Raw genomic sequence first — 27,172 nt, 5'->3', positions numbered from 1 at the left:
GCCCTGGCTGTTGAGGGAATGGAGGTATTTCATGGTTGAATAAGGAGATCAGGTTCAAGCCAGCCTCTTTCTGATGTAGAAACCTGGATCTCACGTACAATCTACATATTATGTAAAAAGAGAGAGAGAGAAGTGTGTCTTGAGAGATATTGAATGTATTCGATTGTGTTTTAGAGATTGGTGGGGGGGAAAAAAGGCAAAATAGCTATGTGGGTGGTGAGGGGAAATGTATCTTACTGCAGGGGGCCCAGAATAATGGAGTTTCCTTTTGTGCTAAGAACAAGCTTGCCAGTGGGGCTCTAGGGATATGTTAGCCACTGTGTCTTAGTATTTTTTTTTTAAGCTCATTTTTTTTTTTTAAATGAAGGTCTGAGGTTTTTGATTTTTTTTCCCTGCTCCCTAATTTGAGGGTTGGTGAACTCAGTGGGCAGTTAGCACATTTTGATGATTAATGAAGTTTCTCCGGACAATGGGAACCATGTCAGGAAATCTAGTGGGAGATTGACGGCTATCACCAGGTCGAATACTGCTGGAGTTGAGCTGTCTTAGAGCATCACCAGCCCGGTGCATTCCTGCTGTAACCAGAATCCCGATGCTTGCCTTAGGTCTGGGAAAAAATAAAACAGCAGAAGCATGGTGAAGCTGAATGGGAACCCTGGAGAGAAGGGGGCCAAGCCGCCTTCCGTGGAGGACGGCTTCCAGACCGTCCCTCTCATCACGCCCTTGGAGGTTAATCATTTACAGCTGTCTGCTCCCGAGAAGGTAACGGTGATTGCCCTTCCCTTGTCCCCCAGACTACTGTAACCCAGGAACCCAAGCAGCAAAAGATTTCATCCCCTCAAACCCTTTCCTCCTTCAAGCCACCAAGCAGGCTCCCTGCCTTGGAAAACATCGTATCCAGAGATAAGACACTTCCTGTGCTATTGCAGATTTATGGTGTTTGCTGATAATCTGCATATATGGGCAAGCAAATTAACGTTCCCTTTTTAGGATCTTACCATGACAGATGAATAGATCTAAGCTTCTATGCAGTGATGAAGGGGGAGAAAGGCTCGTCTTAATTTTCTTGAGGTGTTTTGGAAATCGATTGGTATAGATAGGAAGGCAGGGAATTGGACTCGATCCAGCAGCTGTCGGTTCACACCTGCCGAGCTCGTCCCTCTTTGCTAGGAGCTGGCTATAAAAAGATAAAGTTTAAAAATCCCTTCTTCAGAGGAACCCGGTGCATGGTGGTAAATGCTGGACCCAAGCATCACAGTGAGTGGGGAGGGATAGGAGAGGGAAGGCAGGATGGGTGAGCTGCAGAGGAGAATACCCAAGTTGGAGTTTTGAAGGTGAGTCAAAGCTGTACGGGTTTGGAGCGGAGGGGGGGGGAAAGGTATTTAAGGCAAAGGTGGAAGAGAATGCGCCTTCGGACACGGTGGCTGCAGGAGGATGACTGGGAAGCAGCCTCTGGCTGATGCCACATCAATGGAGGTGGCAGTGGGGTGTCGTCCCACAGACATAAGTAGGAGAGAATGCGGAAGGTCTGCCTGAGGGAGCAGAGGATTTAGGGGATGAGCTATTGCAAGTCATCTGAGAGGTTTGCAGGGGGAAAGCTCCTGCTCCCGGGCTGGGGATGGGAACAATGGATCATCCCATCCGCTCGATGTTTTCCATTGGCATCTCCAGGAGGGCATTGTGTGTCTTAACCACTTGGTTCCATCCAATCAATGAAGAGGAACTAAATCGAGATAAGGAGCTGGCTGATTGGCTGGGGCTGAGTCATTTGTTTTGAAAGCAGAGAGGTTTTTGACAGAAGAATGTGTCAGGGTGGGTGGTAGGAATAGAGTTGTTGAGCTACCCTCAGAAACTAATAAAGCCTTTAAAAATGAGCTTCGAGCAAGCGGTTGCTGCTAAGGAAACGGGAAGAGATGGTATCGAGAACTGGCCTCGGGCACATCAGACACACTCGGTGTTTGTTTGTTTTGAACTTCATGTTGGAAACACAAGGCGATTTAGAAACTCCCGTTATTGAAGTCACCCCAGCCCCAGAGCAATTCTGTCAGAACCTCTGGGGTGAGATCCGGTCATCAGCATAGGTGCAGTCTCCCCCAAGTGACCCCCATGTGTGGCCACAGTTGAGTAACTCCGTTTCAGACCCATAACACACCTGCAAGTCTGGGATTGGAAATTCGCGTGATAAGCCAACGTTTGGATGGTCCAAAGGCACGGAAAGACCAACTGAAAATGTTTGGACCTGGATGCAGGTGTAAGTGTAGTTTGTGAGGGAAAAATATTGTGAAGGAAGAACCAAGGTCTTGTGGTTCTGCAATTTGGCACCACATGCGCAGGTCTGAGAGGCGTGTGATGAAGAGAGACAATGGAGGTCACCTCCTCCAAACCTCCCACACAGTTCCAGGCTATCTAGAGAGTGGTGTGCCGTCTCTCCCTTTACTCTCTTTAAATAATTCCTTCTGAGAGTTTTCTTCTCTCCCTGAACAAACAACCCAGACGTACCCGGAAGTCACTCCAACGCCAGCATAGTCAGCCGTCTCATAGCGCATGCCTAAAGATGTACCGAAGCCCTGCAGGGTCATGCCGCGCACTCCCCGTAGTTCTCCTGGGTGGGTGTTGGTTTCCCCTTCTGTGGAGCAAAGACACTCATACATCAGGTTGTCGGAACAAAATCAGATGTGGCATCAGATGTGAAGTGGCCCAAAGCCAAAAATAGAATAAGAGTAATTAAGATGTTCAAATGCTTTTTAAAATGTCGAGTGTGTGTACCACCCCCCCACACACACGCACACCTCGAGCGCATACGCAAACACACCACATGTGCACACACACGTACACTGGAGCACACACACACACACACACACACACACACACACACACACACACGCATGCACATATAATTTTTTATTTCAGTCTCTCACCAGTGAACAGAACCTGGTAAAGAAGTGGCTACTTTGACCAGGTGTTTAAAGAAATTGAAACATAGACTGGTAATGTAACTCCTCAAAACGAAGTTGGTGAGGAGACGCCCGGGATAAGAAGCTGGGCAGTGTTGTTCCAGAACCTTCCACCTTGGGAACAAAGAGAGAACTGGTCTGACACTGCACAGGTTTGATCTCTGTTTCTGACTCAGTCAGTGCCCCACAATATGGATCGATTCTCTCTGAGGTCCCAGTGTTGTCTGAGAGGGAAATTGTCTTAGTAGTTTTCTGTGCTGATACGCTTAGATTTTACTTGTTCAAACTTTTCAGGGCAGGAGGTCAGACCTAGTACAGCATACAGGGTAGGCGAGTGCTTGACCACTGAGTTATCTCTCCATGATTTTATGGTCTTTACAAGAACAAACACAGTGCTCCCCCTGGCAGCAGAGCAAATGTGTTGAAGGTGAATTCTAGCCCAGAGACCAGTTTCCCTAAGTGATGGCTACCAGCGTGGACTGGGAAGAAATGGTTTTAGCTGGGTTTAAACCCTTGTTTCTGTTTCTGCTAGAATCCCCTTACCTACGTGCTCTGATGAGTTTGTTTCTTCCTCCCTCCCTCCCTCCCTTTCCCCCTCCCCCCTTTCTTTCTGTTCTTGTTTTGCTTTTCTTTTAAGACATTCTCTCTCTCTCTCTCTCTCTCTCTCTCTCTCTCCCTCCTCCCTCTCCCTCCCCTCCCTCCCCCCCCTCCCCTTCCCCCTCTCTCTTTCTTTCTGTTCTTGTTTTGCTTTTCTTTTTGAGTCATAGTCTCCCTCTCCTCTCCCTCTCCCTCCCCCTCTTCCTCTCCCTTCCCCCTCTGCCCCTGGCTGCCCTGGAACTTGCTATGTAGACCAGGCTGGCTGGCGGATCACAGAGGTGCACCCGTTCCTGCTTCCCAAGTGCTGCGGTTAGAGTTGTACGCCACCGTGCCAGGCTCCCTGATGAGTTCCTTAACCTACCTCAGACTTGACCCCCTTGCATGTAAAGTGGAGATAGCACTGGAATTCACTGGGGGCTATGAAAGAGGGGGTGAAGCGAGCCCTTTGATTAGGTCCCAGTGGGACAGGGTTTGAAGCTAAGATAGTATCAGGAAGGTCATGTGTGCCCTTTGTGAAATCATGGTTTCCCCTTTGGAAACTCCAAGACATGGAGTGTGCTTGCTAAGTAGCCTGGAAAACCATCTTTGGATCTAGTCACCGAACTCTTTAGCATTGTGGCATTTAAGCATTAGAAACCACTTGGTGGGGGAGGGGGGGCTAACAAGGTGGTTTGGTGCTTAAGAGCGGTTTCTGCTCTTGTAAAGGACTCAGGCTTGGGTCCCAGCACCCAATTACGCAGCTCACAACCACTGTAACTTCAGCCCCAGAGAGATCTGACACCCTTCTCTGGCCCCTGTGGACACATGCACACACACACACACACACACACACACACACACACACACACACACACACACACAAATGATGGAAAGGATGAATATCTTAGTCTGTTTTGTTTCTTTTTCTACATATTTTTAAATCATTCCTTGAGAATTTCATGTATATATGAAATGTATTTTGACCATATGAGCCCCTTCCAACTCCCCCTAAACCTCTCCCAAAATGACTTCCTCCCAACTTCAGTCCCCTTTTTCTTCTTTTTAAAAATAACCCACAGAGTCCAGTTAATGTTGTCTAAAGGCACATAGTTGTAGGGACCACCCACTGTGGGCACAGGGAACCTCCTAGCCACACCCACAAAGGGAAATTACATCCTTGCCCAGCAACCATCAACTGCCAATCCTACTCACCCGTGGGCGGGGCTTTGTGAGCCTCTCCTTCATCCCTGCCGGAACCTTTCTTAGTCTGCTTTTTGTTGTCAATCAGAAACCTGGGGCTGATTGGGTCCAGAACATGGCAGGGACATCATGCTGGGAGCATGAGGAAGACAGACTGAACAATCATGCTGTGAGACAGAAAGCAAGAGACTTACTTGACTCTCTGAGGAATCAACTGGACACCCAGAAGAAGCACATTCAGTCCTTCCGAGGGCACTCTCTCCCCAAACCCCACCTCCATATCTTTCACTAGACTCTGCCTCTTAAAGGTTCTGGATCTCTCAACATAGCTCTCCTGAGGACCCAGTTCCAACACATGATCCTTTGGGAGACACTCAGGCTATATCCAAACCGTAGTATCTAGTTTGGACTCAGAGTCCATTCCAGGTGGGGCCATGGGCAGTTCCCTGTCGCGCGCCCAACGTCTCGCCAGCAAGAACGACGCGCGGACACCAGGATCCTTCTGCAGCAAAGCATTTATTACATCTTGAAGAGGAGAGAGCGAGCCCCAGAATGGCGCTGCTTTTATATACACCCTAATGTGGCGTGTCCACGCCTGATTGGTTGCTTACCCATGATCTCATAGGCACGCCCCGGAGTGGGCAAAGACCTGGCACGAAGGCACTCTTGCACATGCGCACACAGTTAACTTCCTGAAAGGAAGTCTGCTGGCGTGGCGAAGGCTGGCGCCATCTTGTAATGGCGGAGGCTATCCTGGCCTTCCACGTGGGGTGCAGTGAAAGCCAGGGCCATCTAGTGGTGGCGAATGTTATTGCGGCCCTCTATTTATTTATTTTATAACAAATCAATCATTTTATAACAAATCATGATCACCCTATCGCGTGCAATGGGGAAACCTCAGCGATGTGCAAGGGCTGATCAAAGGATCACTGAGTCTCTCTCATCCCAGTGCAATGGATCCACAGATCCATGGGGTGTAAGAGCAGAGAACTCAGATACCGAGAGAGAGTCTCTCTCCTCCCAGTGCAATGGATCCACAGATCCATGGGGTGCAGGAGCAGAGAACTCAGATACCGACTAATTCCTGAGCATAGATAACCAAATTCCAGGGGAGGCCCCTTGTACAATGGCCACAAGTGCTTGAGTGATAACGGCCTTGTCACGTTTCTGTTGAGATCTGAGTTTGCAAACCAACCATAGTATGAACACTGATCCACAGCATAGGGCTGCACCAAACAGAGCCACTCCCGATAAGTAATGGGCACCTCATTTGGTTCACCTCAGCTGTTACCACCAAGGGCCGAGTCAAGCAGCTCCTATAATAAAATTTAGAATTTCCAATTGTTAGTAACTACTCCAGAAAGTTCACCCACTGTACTTGTCTAACAATAGATTGGGGGAGGATAACTCCAGACACTGCAGACACAATGCCTGCAGCAGTAATGGCTGCTACAATAGCAGCGAAAGTGTCAAGGTCTTTTCCAGGACAGTTCAGGATCAGTCATTCTTCTCTGGAACAACCAGCAGACAATGGAACCATTTCTGAGATCTGTATAACCAGGACAGAGTTCTCCAGTCACTGTAGCTTTACACAGGTGGCTTTCTTGTGGAGCTATAGTCTGTAAAATGACAACACCAGTTACCAGTTAAGGCAGCAAGAGTCACCAGGGAAATGAAGGGGGCAGCAACAGCTGGAATCCAGTCTTCTCCAGCAAGCAGCAGTGTACAGAGGGTCAGAGAGCAGGCCTTAGTGGGACGGGACACACGCAGCGGTAACACTGACTGCAGCAACGGCAAAATCTCTGTGATGACAAAGGATGAAGGAGATCTTCCATCTTCCTCTCAGAGCAGGAATGACTCCAGGGACCCAACCATGAGAGCTGAATCTTCATGCTCCCAGTATCAGCAAGTCTCAGCAACCACCTCTGGCAGCTGGCATACTCTTGTAGAATCCTGTAGAAAAAACACAAACATTCCCTCTTCCCCATATAAAATATCTGGACAGGATCATGTCAATATGTGGATCTCTCTATTTCACCTAGGCAGAAGTATGCCTAGTTATAGGGTGCCATAAACTTTGGCATCCAAATTTTAAAATTGAAATAAAAGGAGCATTAATTAGCATACAGGGATAACTCCCCCTTTTTATTTATTAAGATATAGTAAAGATATTATTTATTAAGGTAAGTCTTCGAGGATTAAATTGAGGACACTGAGCACTTGTATTTATAAATTGACTTGTATATCAAATTATTGTCTCTAGCATTATTGTATTGGATATATAAAGAATGAGATTTTTACACTAATTGTTCTTATGTAAGGCCTAATCTGTCTGGTATCTGTCCTCCCTTGTTAAGGAGCCCAGGCAATCCAGTTTAAGTTCTTAAATGGTCTATTAAGGAACAGTATTTAGTGCTCTTAATCACTAAGCCATCTCTAGCACCTCACAAACTTTTATTTATCTAAACATAAGCATTGATTAGAAATGCCAAATCCTGTACACAAGGTCCGGATTTAGCCTTATCTAGAAATCCCTGAGTTGGCAGGGTGAGGCTGGGCGTTGAATGTAAGCAAATGGCGTCTTCCTCTTTTCATGAGGGTGTGTTATCAACTCCATTACCATTTTCTAAGAGCTGGGTCTATGGTTCTGTTTAGTTGTCTGAGCCAGAGCACTGAAAGGACAGTGAGTTGTTAGACAATTTACACTGAAATCATCACTCACTGATTTTATGTAGAAAACCTGCCTCTAATAAAGCATTAAGTAAATGAAATCAATTGTAAACCACAAGCCACACATTGGCTATCAGTATGTGAATTGAAAGCTTGATTTTTTAACATTTTAAAAACAGTGGCTATAGCACGTAATTTAATAATCTGTGTTGGAGCAATAGAAACTCAAGAGAATAAACAAGTGGTCCAATCATATATGTAGCATTTTCATTAGATGAACCACCTATAAATACAGGAAGCACATTTTCTATGGGTTACATTGAAAGATCCCCGAAGAGACCCTTACTCAAGTCTTGGGAAGTCACAGACCCCAGACACAGGGAGACACAGGGATGTAATATGCAAAGGTGAGGTTTATTACAGAGATCTATTATGGAGATCTCCAGGCCGACACTATGCCACGCAGGAGACAGAGGTGTTGACCCCGAGAGGCTGGGAGGAAGGGTATTTAAAGGGAGAAACCACAACCCAAGGGGGCAGGGGTGTCTTTGGAAAATCACAAGAAGCTTCCAGTCTCTCAAGATTGCTTAACTTTGTGTTCCCTTTAGTTCCTAGGAGAAGCTTCCAGCTTCTCAAGGTTGTTCTCTTAAGATTCTAATTTAACTTTATGGTCAGCTAGTTCCTGGGAGAGGCTATTATCTTTACCAGGTGGGGAATCGCATATCTAAGGGCCTTATCTTAAGTCCTTTCCTCTAGTTCCTGGGAGAGCAGGCTCTACTTTCAGGTAGAGGGCAGGTCTGGAATTGGAGGTATTTAGGGCTTCTTATGGGTGGGACAGCATTCCTAAACTTTTGACTTTTTGGCTGCATTTTTTCTTTCAGCATGCACAAATCTGCAGTAAATAAAAAAGCATGCAAAGAGTAAAATCAACTTTGCCTGAAAATTTGTATATGTGATAGGCCAAATATCAGTATTTTGTAATAACCAATTAACTGTTGTTTGGAATAAGATATGTTTCACCAGGTTTCTTTTTAAAATACTTCCATGACTCTAGCCTACAATTTTGTATTAACACAACTGAAGCTTTATCTCCAATGTGGATAACAAAGACCTAAGTCCTCTGGTAAGGTGAGGTACTTTGGCAATTAAGCTTAAAATTAGTTTCAAATATTCTTTTCTGGAGTAGTGTAACAGCTACTCCCCAAATATTAAAGCTCATTTTGAGAGCAAAAGTTTGTAGTAAAAATTTCCATACACACTGAAAGATTCAAAGTTCTAACTTCTTACATTGAAGAAGCAACAAAATTACATAATAAGGCTATTAGCCACTCTTTTGTAAAAATTTTTAATGATATCACTTCATGGGCTCTCTAAAATTATAAGCAAGCTCACAAAATAAAAACTCACAATCGCCAGGATGTAAACAAACTGCATAAAAACAATCCTCTAAATCTATCTTGAAATGGCAGTTGGAGTAAGCAAACTGGCTGTAATGCTCTCACAAGTTCTAAAACCTCATCAGTCCTTCGTAAATCTTGTAACAATCTCTACCTGTTTGATTTTTTTTCTTTTAATTAAAAATAAGTTTGAGTTAGTCAAAGTAACACTGGCAATCCTTAATCACAATCTTTAAGTTCTCTTTGTCACACCAGAGCACAATCACAAGGTCACCTGAGTTCTGAGTACGTGATTAGGCAGCTGTCCTTGGGGCAGTGGGATTAGCATTAAAATACAGATAGCTTCAGGGCAAACCACAACTGTGGAAAGCAAAACTCAACCTCCAACAAACTAGTACAAAGTTTGACTGCCAATTCCTATATATGAACGCAGGATGGTGTAGTCTCCAGTACCTCAACAAAGAGACATTGTCCTAAATTCTTTTAGAAGCCTGGTTTCTAGGATAAGAGTTCCATAAAATATTATCTCAATTTAGACCGGTTTCCCTAGGTTGGCTCATGCCACATGTTGTCGAATGACTTCATCCAAATTACCAGCTTTATGTCAACCTTCTGTTACCAATATTATACCTTTTTAACCATATCCAATAACTTGAAAGCCAATAGTCCATAACCAAGGCAAGTAGAGCATATTTATACATTTAAAACCAATGAGAAACAAATTGAAGTGGCTACACCTATCTTTAATATTTAGACCAAACACCATTTTTACCTTTTTGCTATGATTTTAAGAGAAGCACCTTGTCACCTGTTGAGTCAAGTAATAAGTCAGGGATTTTTCTAAGAGAAACAGCTATCAACTCTTGTATCGAAGAAGCTGTTGGCGCCTTTAAGATCAGCTCGTGTAGACGCTTAGCCTCTGAGCAGCTTCTCCAGCTAATCTAGACACCTGGCTCTAGGCACAGGGCTTCAAAGACCTGATTGAGACTGTTTTTTATTCATTTGTTCCTTTTTGAAACGAATTAAAACCAAGTCAAGGTGTGCACGACCAGCAGATAAAGTTTTTACCATTTTTTCTTTTGAACATGAAACATAAAACATTTAAACAACGAGAAACAAAAACCACAGACATACACTGACAGACATGGGGACATCCTGGTGCACCAGAGACAAACAATAGACAAAGAGGGAAAAAGCCAGATGGTGTTCACGGTGACTATCAACTCGGGTGGAGTTGATATGGGCGATGGATTGTCTCAATTCCTGGACTAGTCCACCAACGTGTTGAAACCCAATTCCTGTAAGATACTGAGATATATTATCTGAGCGGCACGACCGACATTTGCCAATGGTATGGAAGTGAAACACAGCCCTGAATATTTTTACTCACAACCCAATTACATAAACTCCATCAGGCTGTGCACGGGCACTGAGATGTCCTTTTGTTTGATTCTCCTGAATAAATTTTCAGGCGGTCTGCCTCTATCAAGCCTAATCAGTATGACTCTGCAAATCTTATAGAGCCTGATCACACCTTTTACCAGCACAAAGACAAAATTTTTCTCCCAAAATACTGTGTTCCTTTTATCTCCTTTTCTTTTCATTTTTTCTTTAGAGACCTTTTCTCCCTCCGACATACTTTCTTGTTGTTCTGCAAGGACCCTCTGGCCTTTCCTAACGGCTGTAACGGCTTCCCACACAAAGAAAAAAATAAACAAAATTACCAGCCTTGTCCACGAAGGATCCATAACTTTCGGTTTCTTCACAGTGGCTCTCCACCTAGGCCCATATCTTTCTTCTTCATAGCGAGCTGCCTCATCTTCTAAATCCTCTTCCTCAGAGGGGCTAAGCTTGTCTGTTTCTGAACTATCAAGCCCCAAAGCCTCTAACTCCTTTACCGGATAAAGGCTTTTCCTTTTCGGGGCTTTCTCCTCCTTTCCCTGTTTCTCTCCCGGGGCGTCCTTTCCCCTATCTCTCGCTTCCTCGGATCTAAAGTCCTTGGAAGGGCCTTTTTTCTTATGTGCACCTTTTCTCTTTGAGCTCTTTAATCTTTCATCCCACTCTGTTTCTGACATGCTGTATCAAGACCAAACATGCCTCTCAGAGCTTACCTCTCGACCTGCAGTTCTGGACCCTCTCCGCGAGCGGAGGCTCTCCTTGGCGCTGGCGATGGTGTGGCATTTGTCCCGGGTTTCGGCACCAAATGTCGCGCGCCCAACGTCTCGCCAGCAAGAACGACGCGCGGACACCAGGATCCTTCTGCAGCAAAGCATTTATTACATCTTGAAGAGGAGAGAGCGAGCCCCAGAATGGCGCTGCTTTTATATACACCCCTAATGTGGCGTGTCCACGCCCTGATTGGTTGCTTACCCATGATCTCATAGGCACGCCCGGAGGGGGCAAAGACCTGGCACGAAGGCACTCTTGCACATGCAAGACAGTTAACTTCCTGAAAGGAAGTCTGCTGGCGTGGCGAAGGCTGGCGCCATCTTGTAATGGCGGAGGCTATCCTGGCCTTCCACGTGGGGTGCAGTGAAAGCCAGGGCCATCTAGTGGTGGCGAATGTTATTGCGGCCCTCTACAGTTCCCTAAGATAGCACTGCCTCTGTTGTTTTCTCGCTGACCAGTGTGGCTGAAATTGGTGACTGCCTCAGGAGATGGGCATTATCTCTTGCATGCTACCCAAAGCTCTTAAGATGTTTCCTCAGAGCAGTGACCTGTCTCTTCCCCATGTGACGCCAACCTCAATCCCTTACCTTGGCACTCCAGATCTTTTGTTGTACAATTTCCATTTCTTGTAGTCTCACTTTGTTTTCCCAAAACCAGCATGTCACCCCTCCACGGACAGCAACTCCTGATAGAAGTTACTTTGACTCCTGTGTGGACATTTGGCAATGTCTGAAGACATCTTTGTTAACCATAGCTGTATGGGTAATTCTGTTGGTGTCTAGTGACAGAGGCCAGGGATGCTGCTCTATGCACTGTAACACATGCACATGATTTCTCCCATCTGCCCTCCAAAAGAATGATTCTGCCCCAAATGCCAACAGAACCTACATGGAAACCAAGGCTCAGGTCCATGGAGTGGCGTATCTAAATATCGCAGACAAGGAGTCTTGGAAGTCTAGTCTACCTCACACCCCAACTTTTTTCCTGCAATTTTCCATGTGCTACTCCTCTCTCAACCCACCCTTCTTGCTGGTTTGACAGGACAGTATTCATCTTCTTAAGCTAAGTTCCAGCAGGAGGTCCCTTGGACACCTTCCCTGACCACCACCAAGTAGAGCGGTGGTTATAACAACCATACCGGAAGCCATTCACTCATCTTTCCACCCACCCAGAAACCCCTGTGCTCAATTAAATATACATACACAGCCGTGGGAAGTCACGGAGCAGGCTGGTGGGAGGTGCTAGAAGATGGAGGGACTTGGGAGATGCGGATGAGGAGGTGAGCATTAGGCTGTGTAGGAGGGGAGGGGCTTAATTAAGGAAGACAATGGCATCTGGAGTTCCATTCCATAAAGTTTATGCTGCAGGCTGTGGCCCACCTGTGGACAATGGACAGGCTTAGCCCATGATGGTTCTTAAGAAATTTTCTCTTCACTTCCATCTGTTCTTCTAGGGAACATTGGAACAGTTAACGCCAGTAGAGGTGGCCAGGTCCCCTGCAGGTACAGTAAGAGAGAGAAAGAGCAGAGGCAGGAGCCTGACTAGAAGCCACGGTTGTGGCGTGAAGCAATGGTGCTCTTGAGTCTGGCACCATGAACACAGTAACTAGGTGGACTTTCACCAAGACCTGATGCCCAGGTGGCCTGAGGAGAATTCATTCTGTCTCATTTCCCTTTGCCCGCTTAGCTCTGGCTCTGAGTGAACAGCCTTAGTCCTAGCACGCAGTAGGAAGAAGGACGTTTTTAGTAGGATTCCTCTTCCATGTTTAAAAATGGATGTGTGAGAAAATAGACTCAAAATCAAGTAGGCAAGTGTCTTCTGGTCATGGGTAGGATCTCCTGAAAAGTTGGTGTGTATTTGAATCATAATGGCTCCCGTAGGCTCATGTATTTGAATACTTGGCCCCTAGATGGTGGAACTGTTTGGAAAGGATTAGGAGGTGTGGCCTCGTTGGGGGAGGGGGGCATGTCACAGGGCTTTGAGGTTTCAAAAGCTCATGCCATCCCCAGTCAGTTTGCTCCCTGCCTCCTGTTTGTGGATTGACATAAAAACTCTTAACTGCTATTCCAGCACCATGCTTGCCTACCTGCCACCACGCTCCCTAACATAATAACCACGGACTCATCCTCTGAAACTGTAAGCCCCAATAAACTCTCTCTTCTATATGCTGCCTTGGTCATGGTGTCTCTTCACAGTGATAGAAAAAATAACTAAGACAGTTGGAGCATCCAATTCTACCTCTGGGGCCTTCTCGCCACAAAGAAACAGGTGCTCTGGAAAACTCTGTGAGGTTTCTACCTGTGATCCCACCTTGCAGAAAGAAAACAGTAGCAGAACTCTGCACGTTATAGCCTGGAGATGCCAGCAAGCACATGTCAAGGCTGTAGAAAGCAGACCACAGACAAACACCCCTCACCTCAGCAAAGCCCCAAGTCAATCATCACAATCACAATCACAATCACAATCACAATCACAATCAATGCCGAGCCAGCTCCAGGCTCCCCTACGATCTTTTTCTTCCCACTAATTGTTAAATCCTCTAGCGTCTTAGGGATGGAGTCTCAACTACATTTAAGAGGAGAGGAATAGAGAGATTCTGAGATCAACTACTGGCATCTGACATGGAATCTATGGTACAGCACATGCACTTAAAATCCTAGAGACCTGGGTTCCAATCTTTGCCAAGCTGCTTCTCAGCTGCAAGGCTTTGTGCAGGTTCCAGCCTCTCTAGAGTTTGTGTTATTGGAGCTGTAAGGCGAGCATAACATCCACCTAACAGATTACTGTCCGAGGGGGGAAAAATGTGACAATTGTCTAATGGGCCTCACTTGGGCATGACCCAGAGGGGGCCCATCGATCCAGTTTCCTTCCTTTGTTTGGACACTCAGAATATGTCACCTAACGTGGTTTGTTGTGGAAGAAGACTGTAAAAGACAAACATGCGGGACTTGTGAGCTTCAAGAGTGAGGGCTGGGAGAGACGCAACTCACACAGGGCAGGGATCCTGGGCAGAGGAGGTGAATTGCCCATCCAGAGGCAGCCTTCCTGTCTTTCAACCTTAAGATGCAGAGCATGAGAAATGACAGCCTCTCTCCAGGGAGAAGCTCCTCCCACTCCACGGGACAGCCTCCCCCTCCCATTCCACGGGACAGCCTCCCCCACCCACTCCACGGGACAGCCTCCCCCACCCACTCCACAGGACAGCCTCCCCACCCACTCCACGGGACAGCCTCCCCACCCACCCACAGGACAGCCTCCCCACCCACTCCACAGGACAGCCTTCCCCACCCACTCCCCTACACAGAGGCTCCCCAGAGGCTTCTGAGCTTCCCCACACTGGGTGAGGCTCAGGCAGTTCCCGAAAATAGATACAAAGTGATTAATAAATGCAGCAAAGATTCTCGGTTAATTTAAAAAGGTAACTTTAAACAAACAAAAAAGTTATAATGCTTAAGTTGGTAATTTTTGGAAAAAACATAATACATGCTTTTGCGAATGTTAAATTTAGTATTGTTCTTCCATACCTTTTAAGTTAGCAGATAGTGACGGCTCCCACTGTGACACTTTCCTGTCTACATCTCTGTATTTTGTTCTTATCCGTTCCGTACTGTCCTCCCCATGCCTGCTCCTCCTCTGCTAACTCCTTTTCTCCCTCTCTAGTCCCCTATCTACAGCTTTTTTTATTTTTATTTTCTGTGTGTGCTGTGCTTTGTCTGCATGTATTTCTGTGCCTGGCGCCCACGGTGACCAGAAGAGGGTGTGTTGGATCCCCTGGAACTGGAGTTACAGACCGTTGTGAGCTACCACGTGGGTGCTGGGAATCAAACCCGTGTCCTCTTGAAGAGCAGCCAGTGTTCTGAGCCTCTGAGCCACCTCTCTAGCTCCTCTCCCTTCTGCTTTTAGGTCATATATATTCTCTAACTCCCCTGCCCTTTCTCCCATGAGATCCCTTCCTCCTGCTCTTAATACAATCTTGTTGGCTGCCTAATCTAATACGGAGTCCTTCTGCAGTCATTTGACAATGTTTATAACATTAAACTGGACCCATCACCCGACTTTTGTCCTTCTTATTGCTAGGAACCTATCCTATAACCATTTTTTTTTCTTTCAGTTTTACAATGCCCTCTAGATGTTACCACAAACTGGGACTGGTTCGGACTGTTGAGGAGAACGGGCTGGTTAAGTGTAAATGGGAACTTTGAGCAACTATTGTAAGAGTGAGGCAGAGAGGCTGGGCGGGGGGGGGAGGGAAGACTGTGGCTTGCTCTGTAAGAACGTAGTCTAAGATGGTGGCATGTGGTCTCACGTACAGAAACAACATGCGTACGTTCTAGTCTCTCCTATTCATGTTTTATGTGTTACTGGTACTAGAAAACTGAACATATGTGGGGGAGGGCAAAAATGTGATTTTAAATTATGTGTGTGGGTGTGTACACGTGAGTGCCATGCTCTCCAAGGCTGAAGAAGACATTGGATCCCCTGGAGCTGGAATTACTGATCCCACCTGATGTGGGTGCTGGTGACCAAACTCTGGTCCTGTCTAAGAGCAGTAGGTTCTCTTAGCGGTCTCTCCAGTCCCCATAATGTGATGCTTTGATATGTGTATATATTATATAATAAAATATTCGCAATAGAATATTATTTAGCAATAAGAGGTTAAAATCTTTTCAGTCTTGACAACCTGGATGGATATTGGAAGACAGACAGTAAGTGTGTGCTTTAATTGCTAAGAGATCGGCATTAATGGGGGCCATTTGAAGACCTTCGTTTTCAGTTTTGTACCCACGAACACACGCTTTTGTTTTAAAAAGTCACTCCCGTTTCACCAAGGGTGAAGCAGCGTGGGAGGGCTGATGTGACTTGCTCTCTTCCACTCGGCTGAGTCCCTGTGGAGATCTGTTGAGCTGAGAGCTGAGGCACTGGTATTGAGGTGATGCCGGCCACGCTGATTTATATTTTATCTCTAAGAAAGCAAAGGCCTGGCAAAGAAAAGAGCCCTGGAAAGAACCCAGAGCAGAGTGGCAGCTTCATATTAGCGTTCCGCTTTTGACTCATCCTGCTGTGTGATGTGAGCCAAATGTCTCCCTTCTCCCTATGCCAATCTCCCACTGTGAAATTGATGGCTCCGTATAGACTACCACCAGATCTGTGGGCACAGGCGCCTGGTCCAGCTTTCAGTTTCACAGGAGAAGATCTAATCCGGGGTGGGGGAGTAGGGGGGGGTGGGGGGGTGGGGATTGTGAGGTGAGGAGCAGAGAAGGCAAACGGGAAGATCTGAGTGAGGACTCCGCCTCCATCTGGTCACGTGGCCTTTGTCTCCAGTGTCCTGGGGACCGGAATGTGTGACCGGATACCAGTGAGGGTTGTGGTCTCAATCTTCTCTGGGCCAGATGCTCACCCACACCAGAGTCCACGAGAAGGCTGAGGTTCGAGACCGCAGACTTTAGCACAGAGCTAAGCGCCTAGTGTCGCGGTACCTTTAAAAAGTGGTGATTGACAGGAAAAGCCCGATGCTGCTGTTTGTTCATTGGCTCAACCAGTATTTGGACTAAAATTCCTCAACTGGAAAATAGGAAGGCTAGCAATGACTTTGAGGCGGAGGCTCAAGGGCTGGGAAAGAAGATGACAGTTAAAGCAGCAGCCAGGGGCGGTGGTGGCGCAGACCTTTAATGCCAGCACTTGAGAGGCAGAAGCAGGCAGATCTCTGAGTTCAAGGCCAGTCAGAACTACACAGAAAAACCTGTGAAACAAGCAAACACAAAATGGAAGAAGGAAGGAAGGAGAGGGGGAGAGGGGGGAGGGAGGGAGGGAGGGGAGGAGGGAGGGAGGGAGGGAAAATTAAAGCAGCCCTCCTCGGTGGAGTCCCCACCCGATGTGCCTGCAGTCTCTCGCCCTGCAGCAGGGATGAGCCTTGGCTGTAACGAAGGTCTATTTTTGGTTTATGTAAGCCCAACTCATAAAATTACAATCTTGCTCCTTGTCAGCACTTCGGCACTTGCGTTTATTGTTCCTGCCAATCCTGGGGACTCGCCGTGTGGGAGCCTCTTCATTATTGATAATCCGGGGAGGTAGTATTTTAAATTTTTATGATCTGCACTTTCAGCCATCTGAACCACCATGCAGGATCTGGCTTTGCCGGTGAAGTGGGGCTGGCGGGGACAGAAGCAGGTGAGGAGACAGCACGGTGCATCCTTTAGAAATTAATAATTCATCCCATTTCCCAATGTCAATTATATTAAATTATATTCCTCACACTAGCAGCTTGAAAGGCCATTGGGGAACCAGTGTGTAAATAGGAGAAACAAACAAACAAACAAAAATAAAGTGATTTTGCCCACTCTCACACTATTTGATAACCTGGAGGCTCGTTTATTGAATGTCTTGCAAATCCTACTTTTAACAATAAAAAGGCTAGGACAGATTTTTATTTTCCTTCCTCTCCACCCTCACCTTCACCCCATTTCTTTTTCAAGTCAAGCCAAGGCTTTCCTCCCTTCTCTCAGTCTTGCTCTGTTTTCCTAAAGTGGAAGAGGGGGAGGTTATCCATGACAGTGCCTTTCTCTGCAAAAATATCTCCTCTCTCTCTCTCTCTCTCTCTCTCTCTCTCTCTCTCTCTCTCTCTCTCACACACACACACACACACACACACACACACACACACACACACACACACACAGGTTCTGTTTCTACTCCACAGGAACAAACCACCAAGCTTCACATTACCCGCCCCACCTCCCACAGTAGCCTAACTCTGGTAACTTCATGGGTGGGGCTTTCGGGGTCAACCCCACCGCAGCTTCCGGCACTGCCCCTTTGTTACCGTCTTTCAGCCCCCTGTGCCCCTCTGGCCATCTCTCTCAGTGGTGCTTAGACCGACCTTTTCAGTCTGTGCCTGCCCCTCCAATTTCATCTCTGCCACTTACTTCCCTTGTGACACTGTCCTCTGGCCACCCAAAGATGCCTACTCTGTGCTTCTACCCCATGTCAGCCTCCTCCCTCCATCCAGAAAGATCTTTTCGTTGGATCTGGGGAGGCAGGAATGGTCAGAAGAACAGATTGAGAGCCCAACAAGTCAAGGGAGAGGTGGAGGAGGTGCAAGGGCGCATAACTAGATTTGTGCTGATCTGAGGATGTTTTGGGCAGATGGCAGCTAGAACCAAGGAACTACTGGAACGGATTTGGAAACGGAAGGAAAGAACTGGGTCTTGAGAGAGTCCTGCATAGAAATAAACAACGGTATTGTCTCCGGTTAGAGTTTCTGTTGCTGTGATGAAAAACCATGGCCAAAAGCAGCTTGGGCAGGAGAGTGTTTATTGCGTCTTTCAGCTTATAATCAATCTATCATCCAGGGAAGTCAGGCAGTGACTCAAGACGGAGCTGGTGCAGAAGTCATAGAGAGAACGATGATTTGTGACCAGCTCTTCATGGCTTGCTCAACCTTTTTTCTTACAGCACCAGGACCACATGCTTTGGGGTAGCACCACCCACAGTGAGCTGTACCCTCCCGAATCAGTCATTGACCATGAAAAATGCCCCCAGGACTATCTAGCGGGGGGCATTTTCTCAAGTTCTCTCTTTCCAAATGACTAGCTTGTGTCTAATTGACATAAAAACTAGTCCGGGATTGGGGATTTAGCTCAGTGGTAGAGCTTGCCTAGGAAGCGCAAGGCCCTGGGTTCGGTCCCCAGCTCCGAAAAAAAAGAACAAAAAAAAAACCAAAAAACAAAAAAACAAAAAAACTAGTCCATGAGGTATAGTGGTTTTTTTTTTTTTTTTGTTTTTTTTTTTTGTTTTTTTTTTTGTTCTTTTTTTTTTGAGCTGGGGACCCGGGCAGGGCCTTGCGCCTCCTAGGCAAGCGCTAACACTGAGCTAAATCCCCAACCCCGAGGTATAGTGTTTTATAGGCCCAGATTTTATAGGCATGAGATTGCAGGATAGTTGGGAAACGCTATAGAATATGCTTACACATCAAGGTGCAGGATAGCTGGGAAAGGTGAGTCAGAGCCCTGCAGGTTGACCGTGACCACGGCAAATGTGGGTGTGGACCTGAGAGAAAGCACCTAGCAGGCTCAGTGTGTCTCTGTGAGCTCCGAGTAGAGGCTCGCACTATACTCTGCAAGTGCTAAGAACAGAAGATGTCTCAGCATGAGGCTGGGAGTGACCATGCTTGGGTCTCTGAGCATACAAGGCCTAACAGTGGCCGAGAAGTTTCTCTGTAAAACCACAGAGTCAGCCTAGCATGCAGAGGCCAGATGTGAGAGGAGAGGCTGGAGAATGAAAGCTGAGGAGGGCTGATCAGCGCAGAGGAAGAGAACCAGAAGAAGGCAGCCACAGGCCGAGGGAAGAGGAAGTCTCAAGGAGAAGGGGGACAACAAGCAGACCTGTGCATTCAATGGGACTGCTTCCAGAATAAAGCATCTTGTAGGGAGACATTGGAAGGCAGAAATGCATACGACCCATGTAGCCTCCTGTGTGGCCTAGGTTGGCAACCCACTGGAGTCTGACTGCTTGTGTTTACCGTGGTATCTGTGGGGCTCACCATGGACTTGAGGTGTTGCCCTGAGACCCCTGTTTTAACAAGCCATGGAGCATTCTCCCAACACTGGCTGCATTCAGCCAGCCAAGAGATCTAGCCTGGGAAAGAGCAACCTGCAAAGTCTGGGGTTCAGTCTCCGCTGTGTAAGGTGGATGAATCCTGTATTTTTTCTTTTTTCGGAGCTGGGGACAGAACCCAGGGCCTTGCTCTTGCTAGGCAAGCACTCGACCACTGAGCTAAATCCCCAACCCCAGGTGGATGAATCCTAAGCAGAGCCATGGTATTCTGGAGACCGTCTAGAGCTCAGGATGAGGGGAGCACACAGCTGTTTGAGATGGACTTGGGGCTCTAAGGAGATTCCTCATGGTCACCTTGAAATACTTTGCAGCAGCTTTGGGAAACGTGGCTTAACAAACGAAAAGGAACAGATGAAGGATGCTCATGTGCCAGGCCCCTGCTGTCCCTTGGCCTGTCCCCAAAGCTAAAGGGAGGGGGGCACCTGGAGAATTTCATCAGCGCTCAGAGCAGAACAATATGCAGACGAGCGGGCTCCGACCCCAACGCTGCTCCGACTCAGCGCCTCCACGGGAGAAATGTGCATATTTAGGATAAGTATCTTCTATAGTGTTTGAGTTAATTACATGGTAGGTCCACACTTACTTGAAGACATCAGTGGAGTCCCACAGTATCTAAAAGGCACACTGGGGTCTGATTGATTGTGTTTGCTGTGGTATCTGTGGGGCTCACAGGGACTTGGGGTGTGCCCCGCAGCTCCTATTTTAACAAACCACAGGGCATCCACCACCCTGTTAGACATTCACTCGCTCCTAGTTTTGGGCTGCTGTGAAGAGTCTTCTCTCGATGCTCTTGGTCACCTTCCAGTGGGCTGACTCTTTTCAGCTGACGTGATGCTGACACAGGAAACCTGTTGGTTCGGATATGCCTCCTTAGTGTTTGTCCTGTCGATGCACGAAAGCCTGAGAACTCTCTTGTTTCATTTCTGTGGGTTTTCTTGGAACCCATTTGTATCAGACACAAAACTTTTAGTCTCAAACAGCAGAAAACCCACACCAAATTGGACTAAGGCCTAAAGAGGACTTATTTTCCTCTAGAACTGCAGAATTCAGCATGGGTCCACTGTGGACAAGGTATGGTCCAGGGGATGGGATATTCTCGGGCCTGTGTCCACTCTCTGTCTTTCGGCTGCGTGCTTCTTCATGAGCTGCTTTTGTTCTTCTCCTGGATGTTCTTGAAGTAGCAGCCACTGCTATCTCAGTGCTAGAACTCACATCCCTATTGCACCATGCAAAGAAAAACACTGCCTGTGGGAAGCCATGGAAACCAATGGGGCGTCTTCCCACAAGGCCATACTCAGTACTGTCTCATATCTAATTTATCCAAACCAAGTGGCATGCTGACATCAATGTACCCCAGGGGAGCTTCAGGGCAACATTCCAAGTCGATGTGAGCCCCACAGATACCACACGTATCACCGACTACCCTAGTTGGCTAGATTTGACTAGGGATCATCATAGTCATTAAAGGAGGAGAGGACCTCACAGGATTCTAAGTGGGGCAAAACCCTGAAGGGAACCCCAGGGAGCTTCAGACTTAGGAAGTATCCTAGTTAGGGTTTCTACTGCTGCAATGAAAGACCATGATCAAAAAGCAAGTTGGGGAGTGTCTTAGTCAAGGTTTTATTGCTGTGAACAGACATCTTGACCAAGGCAGCTCTTATAAGGACAACATTTAATTGGGGCCAGCTTACAGGTTCAGAGGTTCAGTTCATTATCAGCAAGGTGGAGCATGGCAGCATCCAGACAGGCCTGGTGCAGGAGGAGCTGAGAGTTCTGCATCTTCATCTGAAGGCTGCTAGAGGAAGACTGACTTCCGGGCAGCTAAGATGAGGGTCTTAAGCCCATGCCCACAGTAACACACCTACTCCAACATGGCCACACCTCCTAATAGTGCCACTTCCTGGGCCAAGCATATACAAACCGTCACAGGGAGGGAAGGGTTCATTTGGCTTACACTTCTACATTGCTGTTCATCACCGAAGGAAGTCAGGACTGGAACCCAGAGGCAGGAGCTGATGCGCAGGCAATGGGGGGATGCTGCTCACTGGCTTGCTTCCCATGGCTTGCTCAGCCTGCTTTCTTGTAAAACCCAGGACACCAGCCTGGGGCTAGCACCATCCACAGTGAGCTGGGCCCTCCCCCATCAGTCACTAGTTGAGAAAATGTCATACTCCTAGATGTCATGGAGGCATATCCTTAACCGAGGCTCTTTCTCTCTGATGATGACTCCTAGCTTGTTTCAAGTTGACACACAAAACCAGCCAGGACAGGAAGGAAAGAGATACTGGAGAAGCAACCTCAAGCACGTCAGCTGAAATGTAGGTCCTGTCTAATTTACACCAAATGATGATGAGGGGTTTAAGTTTTATCAGACGCTCTGGGAAGGGCGTTTATAGAACCAAGGAGGACTCAGAAGTTCCTTCTCCTGGTGTGTGAAGAAAAGGAGCTAGAGTCTACGTGGACAACCCTGGGTGTAGACTAGAGTGGAGCTAAGCCAAGAGGTGAGGAGTGGGCCAAGCATGTGAGCAGATAGACTAGCTTCCTGCTGTCTTGAGCCAATGCAAACTTACAACCGTGGAGTTTTGTCAGCCAGTCTTAGCATAGTTACCTGAGTCCTGTGTGGAGGGTCAAAGTCAGGCAGTGGCTGGCCTGAATTCTCATCCATCGCTGGATCCTGGTCCAAGCGCATTTGAATTGTTGCATGAATTCTTTCCCATGTGGTAGAGGAACCCAAGTCCTCATTTTTTTCTTGGCTGCCAGTTTCGCCTTGCCCTTGTGTCCTAGCTGAGCGACCTTGTCGTAGAAGTCAGGGTCGTTTGTCAGGGCCAGAGGGTGCTCTTTTCCCCTTCTCCAGAGTTTTACGACATTATTCAGTCATGGGAGGGCCTTCGTGAGGCAGTCTGTAAAAAGAACATTAAAACGGACCAGCACCAGCATGGCCCCCTGAGCAGAACAGGAAAGCCCTGCGTATGAAGTTACGGGACTCAGGATGCTATCGGGAGCGGCGCGGAGCACCTGAGTGCCTTGATTCTGAGCAGTGGCGCTAGAAAGGGTCCCCTGTAACAGTAACGGGTACTCTGCTTAGACTGAGAAAGGGGCTGTGTGGGTGGATGGCCAGGGGTCTGCATCCTCAGGGGAAACCTTACAGTTAGTCAGTTTCCATGGTGCTCCACAGGGCTGTACCACCTGGCAATAATTACACATTCTTTGTCAGGTTTCTTTTTCTTCTACTCAGCCCGTGAGGTGGGATGGAGGCCCATAAATGCCTTGTGAGGTGGGCCCCGTGGCTAGCTTGGTGAAATACACCGCCAAAGTAATCAGACATGAGTGAAACGAGATGACTCAGTGGGCTGATCGAATGCCTTCATTTTTCCCTGCACGAATCCCCCAATTGCATTACAATTAAGAGTATTGCAAAGGATTAACTAGCAGGTTATTAATCATAACTTGTTTCTACCACCAAACTATGAAGATGGACTAAACGTTTAGCAACTGAAGATCAGCTGCCGAGACAAATTGCAGAGTCAGCCGAACCTTCGTGAAAATGTCAGCGTTGATAATGAGCAGTATCTTGGTGGCCTTGGGCAAGTTAGTAACCAGCTAACTACAGTTTCTGCATTTATAAAACAAAGCAACTCCTACATTGTATCATTATTAGAAGGATAGGATATCATGAATGTGTAGTGTCCCTGGGTAAAATTCAAAAAGTAATACCTTTTAATGAAAAAGAAATTAACTACGGAGCTGGCGAAATGGCTCTGCAGGTAAAGGCACCTGGCACCAAAACCTGGGTTTGGTCCACAGACTTAAATGCAGGAGAGCGCTGACTGTCGACAGCTGCGTTTGCCCTCCACACAAAGATCACTGCATGTATGCACCCAAATAAACAAAATTTAAAGAAAGTTAAAGACCAGTTTCAGTGTTCATACATAGTGAAGCACACTACGTCAAAAGAAGAATGTTATATTCACAGCAAAACCAATTCAAACATGATTTCACAGCAGCCGTGGCCACCAGCACCGGATCTGCAAACAGCCAATCACGGACCCAGGAGGTCCTCCTCGGGGGGCCTTACCCAGCCCTGTGGAACTGTTGGTTACTGATGGATTCTGGAGACGGGAGGCAGTTATCGTCTTCAGTTGTGGATCAAACAGAGGGTGCAATTCAGGATCCAGAATCCAAGGGCCACACAAATGGTCCTGGTTAAAATAAGTGGATAACAAAGAGACACGAAGGTAGGGAAGGGACCTGCGGGGAAGAGTGAGGCCCGACAGGGGTGGGAGGAAATGCAACAAGGAGGGAGGGGCGAGAGTCAGCAGAACATGCTACATGCATTTGTGAAATTGTCAAAGAATGCATTTAATCAAGAAGAAGAAAAAGGAGAAAGGTTGGGCTTGTTACTCGGTGGTACAGGGCTTGCTGAGCTGACGTTTGGCTCAGTTTCATCACTAGTACGTATACACGCGCACGCACACGCAACGCACTAACGCGCACACGCACTCCTGTGCACACATACTCACTCCTGCACAGATTTGTTCACAGACACACAATTGTTTACACTGGAAAATGGAAAACTGGAATTGTGTTGCCTGGGAAAGGTGGTCTAGAAACCTCATGATACACGGGCTCCCCTTTGCCAAAGAGAGATAGACATTGTGGACAGAAATACCCACAACACTAGCAAACATCTGGAGAGGCACAATCAGCAGCATCGCCACGCCTGCTGGGATGGGGGAGCACTGTGGGCCGTTTGAAAGTTTTCTTGTGTGTTTAGAAGGGGGTTCGCCGTCCCTGAGGTCTGTGGGATGAACAAGTTTCAGTGGCCAGAGGAAAGGAAGGGAGGAGCCCTGTCTCTGTGCTAACACTCGCCCGATTTTGCAGGTGATTGTGAAGACAAGAACAGAATACCAGCCGGAACAGAGGAACAAAGGAAAGTTCCGGGTGCCGAAGATCGCCGAATTTACGGTCAGTTCCTTGGTGGGGTGGCATGAAAGGGGCAAAGGGGACACTCGCTGGTGGCATGGGGACGCTGTGGAGTAGGAAAGTGGCACAGGCTATTTCAGGAGGGATTCTGGAAGTCACACCAACTTCAACACTGAGGCTCAACCCAGGACAAGAGTGCGACCCGCGGGGTTGGGAATTTAGCTCAGTGGTAGAGCGCTTGCCTACAAAGCGCAAGGCCCCGGGTTCGATCCTCAGCTCCGGAAAAAAAAATTGCGTGCGACCCAGGCTCTCAGGTTCTAACAGATTTAATAATTGATAAAGAGTGCCTACAGCTTCTCATTTTCCCCCTGCCCTCTTCTTCCTGCGTTTCCACTACAATCTTCAGGAGATGTGACAGGAACGTATTAAGAAACACAAATTTTAGTCAGCGAATTTGGCCATAGCACACAGAAAGCAGAGGGCAAGAGAAGCTGACAGGTACAAGCCAGTAGTAGTCTTTTGGGGTGGCTTTGGAGGCGGGTATTTAGAGTCACTAGGAGTGGACAGAACAGTAAAGTGTGATGTGTAAGGATGAAAGGAGCTGAGGTTAGTGTGTGTAAAGCTGCTTAGGAAAGGACAGGGTCGGGGCGGGAGGGGGGGGTGGGAGGAGGCGGACGCTAGCATTCATCAGGTACTAGGGGCTTGGGACAGAGAGAGCATAGTTGGTGCAAAGCCCCCCCGAGGCTGTAAGAATGCTGCACCAATAAGAAGGGCAGTGAGGCTGTGCTCTAGGAAAGGGGAGGGATGCAAGAATGCTGCACCAATAGGAACAAGGGCAGGGAGACTTGCTCTAAAAAAGGGGCGGGATATAAGAATGCTGCACCAATAGGAACAAGAGCAGTGAGGCTGCGCTCTAGGAAAGGGGCTAAACAAAAAAACAAACAACAAACAACAACCAAAAAAACAAAACAAAAACAAAAACAAAAACCCAAAAAACAAAAAACCAGGTAAGTCAGGAGAAGTCTATAGGATGCAGACAGTCTCAAGCCTTGTGGGCTGTGTGGAAGAATCTTAGGTTGTATGCTGAAAGCTTTAGGAAGCCTCTGCAGGACTTCACATAGAGGAGGGATGCGACTGAATTTGGGCTTTAGAAAAATCGCATCGTCTTTTCACATTAAGTAGGAGACTGATAGGCTACTGTAAGTGTCCAAGTAACCATTAACAGTGGTCCAGACAAGACTAGTGAATGGATAGCAAGAAAATCAGACCCAACGAGCTGAAAGTAAACACTGCCCTTGGTTATCTGGGGACTGGACTGGGTTTCCTTTTGCCTTTCATTGTTGCTGAACCCAATTAACTACTCAAATCGTGCGGGCAGCAGCAGCGAGCGTTTCTTGCTACCCACCCCAATGTGTTCTGGGTTCGTAAATGAAACACACACAGACACACACTCACTCACATTCACAGGGGCGGGGGGAGATAGAGAGTGAGTTGGGAGTCCCCAGTGGATGAGGTGGTATAAGGCCCATTAATCAAAGAGAGATGATTCAGTCTGCTGGCCCAGTTACCCAGTGTCAAAGCCAGAGCCAGTGTCAGAGCTGGGCCTGTGTGTCTGGCCTGTTTGTCCAGCCATGCTGCCTGTAGCTGATTATGACCAGACTGAGTAGAAATGAGTCAGCTAAAACAACGAACAGGGTGGCTCGATCGGGTCCAGGCCTGTTGACTGCTCCAATCCGGTCTTGTTCAGTTGATCCTCCAGAGTCGAGTCCCAGAAGAAGAGGTTTGTGGCTCACTAGCAGCCCTTTGTGAGCGTGGGTGGGGACAAGCCCTGCCTTTTGGAACAAAAAGAAGGGGGGAGGGGGATGGAAATGAAGCAAATTCTCATTTGCTTATGTAAAGCTTGAAGTGTTAATTAACCTGGTTTTCAGCTTTCTTCTGAGAGCTTCCTCTGGGCTTTGTAAAGGATGCATCTGCTGGCTGCAGGGTGGTGGGGGAAGAGGTTGAGGAGGCTGTGTGGTAATTAAGAAGAGTCTGAAGGTCTTCGATGAGTAAGCTCTCTGGGGCTCCGGGACCTACCACGTCTGCTGTGGGAGCAGAATCATAGAACTGATTTTTGCCTGGGAAAGGAAGATTGGGCTCCTCTGACAGGGCCTGAGGGATACCTTCCCAGCAGGCAAGCCGCTGCCTGGGAGAGGTTCTGAGCGTGGTAGCCATGGTGTGTGGAGGTGTGGCTTGCCACCCCTTAGATGTGTCTGGAGCTATGGATGGAGATGCTGGGGGGAACAGCATTTACAGACAGCCTCAGAGAGCCTAGCACGGACAAACAGTTGTTGCCCACCCCCACCCCACCCGTGTACCCAGGAGGTTCTTCCAAAAGTCTTAAAGTGTGTCTGCAGGCTAACAGGAGCAAGTCCATCCATCCTGAGCCCTGGGAGTGAGGATGCTGCTAACTTGTCTTTGCTACAGAGTGTAATGATATTTTAGAACAGCACTTCTCAACCTTCCTAATGCTGCAACCCTTTAATTCAGTTCCTCATGTTGGGGTGACCCCCAATCATAAAATCACCTCCTTGCTACTTCATGACTGTGTATTCGCTACAGTTATGAATCACAATGTAATTATCTGATATACATGGTATCTGATCTATGATTGCCAAAGGGGCCGTGACC

General features: G+C 47.4%; 1 protein-coding gene across 1 annotated transcript in view; it reads left to right on the top strand.

Moving 5' to 3' along the window:
• The window catches only part of Nsg2 (neuronal vesicle trafficking associated 2), a 65,897-nt gene that overhangs the window by 442 nt on the left and 38,283 nt on the right, over positions 1–27,172 (top strand). Inside the window, exons 2-3 of the mRNA XM_032912104.1 lie at positions 606–762; positions 24,461–24,544. Coding sequence (XP_032767995.1) covers positions 634–762; positions 24,461–24,544 — 213 coding nt within the window. The 5' untranslated portion in view covers positions 606–633. The remainder of the gene's footprint in view (positions 1–605; positions 763–24,460; positions 24,545–27,172) is intronic.

This window comes from Rattus rattus, chromosome 9 (assembly GCF_011064425.1).
Source record: "Rattus rattus isolate New Zealand chromosome 9, Rrattus_CSIRO_v1, whole genome shotgun sequence".
In the NCBI taxonomy this organism is placed as follows: Eukaryota; Metazoa; Chordata; class Mammalia; order Rodentia; family Muridae; genus Rattus; species Rattus rattus.
The sequence above is the reverse complement of the archived record's forward strand: the minus strand, read 5'-3'. Positions and strand labels throughout refer to the sequence as shown.